A 5,221-nucleotide genomic window follows, 5' to 3' on the forward strand; every position below is an offset into this window, starting at 1 on the left:
AAACGATTGGTTATTATAATTTGCAATTGCAAATTGCTTAGTCCGACTCCTACTATTTTTGACAATTTGCAAATTAACAAATCAAATTCAAAATAAATCATAATGGAATCTGACAATTTTCCTTTGTTTTTTTTCTTTTTTCTTTTTTCAATTATGGGGATGGACCCCAGGTTGGGTTAAATCTCTTAATTTATTTACGAGAGCTCTAGAACTATAACCTTTTGATCTTCCTATAGACGTTGTTGGTCCTATAATATTTGAGATCCGAAAATATGTTCTGTTTTATAAGTCAATCTTTACATAGTAAGCAAGAATATGCTCTCTAGTCCTTCTAGAGAATCTTCACTTTTTTGACCCCCAACAATTATTTTAAAAAACGAAAAATGATCATCACCAATCTAGAGTGAACTTCGACCTACTGCATAAGTGGATATGTCAAACAACTCAGCCAGAAATTAGCATCTATAAAATGCAGCAAATTAATTTGCTAATCATCAGTTTCATTCTAAAGTCTTGTTTTTTCTTCAATATTAATTCTTCTTAAGATGATCTTTTATTTGCGATTCCATTGTAGTTTCTACTTGTCTCTGTTAGTATTTTCACTAATTAGACTCTCTTCAGCACGGTTGTCTGCGGACTACTATGAGAAATCTTGTCCAAAAGCTATTTATACCATTAAAAATGCAGTGACAAATGCTGTGGCGAAAGAGCGTCGAATGGGGGCCTCTTTACTCCGTCTTCATTTCCACGATTGCTTTGTTAATGCATGTTTCTCTCTAATACTTTGCCTTTTGGTTTGCTTTTGTATATGTCTTGTGCATGCGCGGATTAATTGTGACATAGATTTGTTTTTAACACTCAATTTATTATATATAAATTAAACTCGTGCGTGCAGGCGACACAACTAGCTAGTTGAACCAGAATTCACGAATTACTTTAGAATATAAAAATGCCGAAAACGAAACAGACCAATTTGTTGTTGAATAGTGTTGGTTTGCTGATCTGAAAATTTCGTTAAATTCGGCCCAATTTATATGTGAATTGCATTTTTCCCATTATATTCTATAGTAAAATTATAGGAAAAGAAGGAATTACCAAGGGCTGTCACATGAACAAAAAATTAACATTTGAGACAAATGTCCTGGATGTATACGAAGTACGAACTAGTTTCTATCTTGCCCAAGTAGGATTATTGTTTCATATGTTATTTATTTATTTAATTTGAAATAAATATTTGGGTCATTTGATTCTTATCATAGCACATTCTTCTTGTTTAACCCCCCCAAAAAAACGTCTTTGAGGGCATTTGGACATAAGAATTATAAAATTTCGGAAAAAGTTTTAAAAAAAATTAGGTGAAAATAATATTTAAAAATTAGAGTTGTGTTTGGACATGAATATAATTTTGGGCAGTTTTTTAATTTTAGTGAGTGATCTGAAGTGAAAATTTTGAAAAATAACTTTTTGGAGTTTTTTCAAATTTTTGAAAAATTCCGAAATTAATCTTCAAGTGAAAATCGAATATTTTATGGTCAAACACTGATTTCGAAAAAAAATCAAAATAAATTAAAAAAAAAAGAATCTTTTTTCATGGCCAAACAGGCCCTTTATGTAAAAGTAGAGCTGGCCTGTTACAACGATATTTTCTTTTTATACAGACTATCATGGCTAATATTCATATTACACTGAAAATATCATCTTAATTATTTATGATTGAAGAATATACCAAGTAAAAAAGGGTTAAGAATTAAAAAGTACTAAGTAATATCTATTTTTGACAGGGATGTGATGCATCGATACTACTGGATGATACTTCGGATTTCACTGGAGAGAAGACAGCAAAACCAAATTCAAATTCACTAAGAGGTTTTGATTTGATTGATACAATCAAGTCTCAAGTAGAGAAATTATGTCCTGGAATTGTTTCTTGTGCAGATATTATAGCCATTGCAGCCCGAGACTCTGTTGAAATAGTAAGTACTTTAATCTTTATCTTTCTTCTGCTAAACAATTTTATAATTTCCTCTATTCAATTTCAACATCAACAAGTTTATGATTTCTTCTATTCAATTTCAACATCCTTAAGGATTTGGGACCGTATATAATCATTATATAATTTTCGTAATTCGGCTAGAAAAAATATACGGTAAATCTGGATGGCTATTTGTGTAAAGATCTTTGGGCTTTTTTCACTTTTAGCCCACGCAAGAAACTATTTACACTTGGTAGTCGAAAAAAGTGTATAAAATTTGTATAATTTTTATATATAACATATATATATATATATATATATATATATATATATATATATATATATATATATATTATTTTAAGAGCGACTATACAATGTTATTTTCCCTATATTTATAGGAAAAATAACCAGATTTATAAGTGGTAATTGAAAAATAGCCATAGTTTCAAATGTAATCGAAATTTAGCCACTTTTCATGTAAAGATAAATCTGAACGAAAATACTATTCAAAATCCGAAAAATATTCCAGCATAATATACTGGAGTTCGAATTTTTTGTATGTGAGCTTCCAGCATAATATACTGGAACTCCAGTATAATATGCTGGAAGTTCATACACAGGTGCTCCAATTTCCGTATATTATGCTGGAATTTTCTGTGCTGGATTATGCTGGAAGTTCATACATAGGTGCACCAATCTAAAGTATATTATACTGGAATTTTCCGTGTTGCAGCAAAATAATGTCTATTTTTCAATAATTTTGCAAATATTGGTTATTTTTTAATTACTAATCCAAAAAATGGCTAGCCCGTGCTATTTTCACATATTTATAGCTCATTGAAGTTCCTTTGGGCTTGGTGCAGCTTGGTGGGTCTACTTGGAATGTCCTATTAGGTAGAAGAGATTCTACAACAGCAAGTTTAAGTTCAGCAAATAGTGATATTCCTTCTCCTTTAATGGATCTTAGTGACCTAATTACTAAATTTGACAATAAAGGCTTCACTGCTAAAGAAATGGTTGCCCTTGCAGGTAATTAACAACTCTTTTATTTTTCCAGTTTTAAAAACATTTTGTGTAATTTATTATCGTTTTAGAAATAATTTGGAATGCGTACTTGGGCTCGAATAGAACAGAATATAAGCTGGTTTAAGCATTTTTTTCCGCTTATTTACTCGTTTGGTAAATACCAAACTTATACACCAAGTACTTTAAATTTGTGATTTTTTCGCTTATAAATACTTTTACTTTAATCAAAAATTTTATTATTTTATTTCTAATATTTATAATTTTCGAAACTCACTATCCATTCTACTTATATCGTTCTTCTTTCTCCTTGTAAAAGTACTTTTTATGTTAATATAAATAATTTCGAAGAAATTTTGATCATTCTAAGAGAAAAATATTTATTAGCATACTTTTACCAAATATATCAATTGTTTATTATCTCTTTCAGTAATTCAGAATACATAACTGCTTCTTTATACAATTAGTTTCAGCATTATGTTCATGAACTATTTTTAATCAACTAAGCCAAACGTATTCTAAATACAAAAATTCGAAAATTAAGAGATCTTGATCATTCTAAGAGAAAAATATTTATCAGCATACTTTTATCAAATATATCAATTGTTTATTATCTCTTTCATTAATTAAAAATACATAATTGCTAAAATTCGTATATTCGAATTCCCAACTATTTCGGAGATGACGTATATATAGTTGATTGATTAATTGATTTATCTCGAAAAATTTCCAGGTGCTCACACCATAGGTCAAGCACAATGTACAACATTTAGGGAACGTGTGTACAACGAAACAACCATCGATTCATCGTTGGCTACATCGTTGAAATCAAACTGTCCGAGTACAGGTGGAGATGACAGCCTTTCTGCACTTGATGCAGCCACCCCTGCAATATTTGACAACCATTATTTCAAAAACTTGGTTAAAAATAAAGGGATTCTTCACTCAGACCAACAGTTATTTAGCGGTGGTTCTACGGACTCTCAAGTTACTACTTACAGTACTCGTCCTATAACATTTGCTGCAGATTTTGCAAAGGCTATTGTCAAAATGGGAAACTTAAGCCCACTTACTGGAACCAATGGCCAAATTCGTACTAATTGCAGGAAAATCAACTAAATCAAAAAGGGCGTAGAGACGCATAAGAACTCTTGAATTGAAAAAAGACGTAACTCCAGTTTCTTCAGAATCAGAAGTCAATCCTATTTTCGATAGGAACAATTGAGTCTGATTTTATTTCTGTGTGCACCTAGTCAAAATTGTCGTAGTAGTAATATATATGTTCTTGTGAAATTAACACAAGTTTGTAACGTGTTTGTATTTTCTTTTAAGAAACAACTGTTTGCGAGAATAAATAGTTTACCCTTGTGTTGAAAATAGTACTCCCATTATATATTGGCTATCACTTTTTCTTTTCTTGTATTAAAATTTTAAAGCTCACTGAAAAATGTTGTTCCAAGCAGAGGCGGATCCAAGATTTAATGTTTATGGGTTCCTGCAATGATCTCGACTAAATTTTCAATAGTAACTGAGTTCACATTCAAACATATATAGATATTTAGTAAATTTTTTTGAACATATTTACGTTGTTTGGACAAAATTTACTGGGTTCACGTGAACCCGTATGTCGAGAGGGGGATCCGCCTCTGGTTTCCGGGGTTATTGGTTCCATTCAACATGTACCCAGTAAAAGTATTTTCTTCATTCCTTTTCATAAGCTGGTAAGCTTCTAGTTGATTTTTTAAAATTGTGTATTTACAAACTAATGAAAAGTCAGATTAGTTTTCAGTTGACTACCAACATTTTGAGATTGAAGAACTATAAGAATATTTTTCTTGATATAGAGCGAGAGAGAAAAGATACAAATAAAGATTACTCCACCTCCTGATTTAACACGTAGTATAATATTTCCGTCTAAGCTATTCTTCTGCCATTCATCTAAGTTGACTCACAATATGAAATTATTTTAATATAATAGCCATATTGTAAAAGCTACCTATTTTTCCAAGACTTAATGGCTGCATTGAAACTAACTAATTTCCCATGTGATGACTTAGTAATATGAACTGTGTCTGCCTAATTTAAAATTGTTCAAAGATTATGATAAAACATATGCAGTCAAACCCCTTTATAACAATTTCGTTTGTTTCGATATTTTTTTACTGTTATATATAGTGAATTGATGTTTTAAGAAAATATATATTATAACATAACATAAAAATTGGT

At 30.3% G+C, this 5,221-nt stretch overlaps 1 protein-coding gene across 1 annotated transcript; it reads left to right on the forward strand.

Moving 5' to 3' along the window:
• The first annotated feature begins 479 nt into the window (after window positions 1–479).
• Window positions 480–4,372, forward strand: LOC104225170 (cationic peroxidase 1-like). The gene is made up of 4 exons (XM_009776937.2): window positions 480–764; window positions 1,782–1,973; window positions 2,836–3,001; window positions 3,729–4,372. Exons 1-4 carry the CDS (start codon window positions 546–548, stop codon window positions 4,112–4,114), a joined length of 963 nt encoding a protein of 320 aa, XP_009775239.1. The 5' UTR covers window positions 480–545; the 3' UTR covers window positions 4,115–4,372.
• Window positions 4,373–5,221: the final 849 nt, after the last annotated feature.

This window comes from Nicotiana sylvestris, chromosome 6 (assembly GCF_000393655.2).
Source record: "Nicotiana sylvestris chromosome 6, ASM39365v2, whole genome shotgun sequence".
NCBI lineage: Eukaryota > Viridiplantae > Streptophyta > Magnoliopsida > Solanales > Solanaceae > Nicotiana > Nicotiana sylvestris.

Coding starts and splice junctions, on each gene's coding strand:
- LOC104225170 (XM_009776937.2), top strand. CDS start 546: ATGATCTTTTATTTGCGATTCCATTGTAGTTTCTACTTGTCTCTGTTA. Junction 1,974..2,835: donor CCCGAGACTCTGTTGAAATA/GTAAGTACTTTA, acceptor GGCTTGGTGCAG/CTTGGTGGGTCTACTTGGAA. Junction 3,002..3,728: donor AGAAATGGTTGCCCTTGCAG/GTAATTAACAAC, acceptor AAAAATTTCCAG/GTGCTCACACCATAGGTCAA.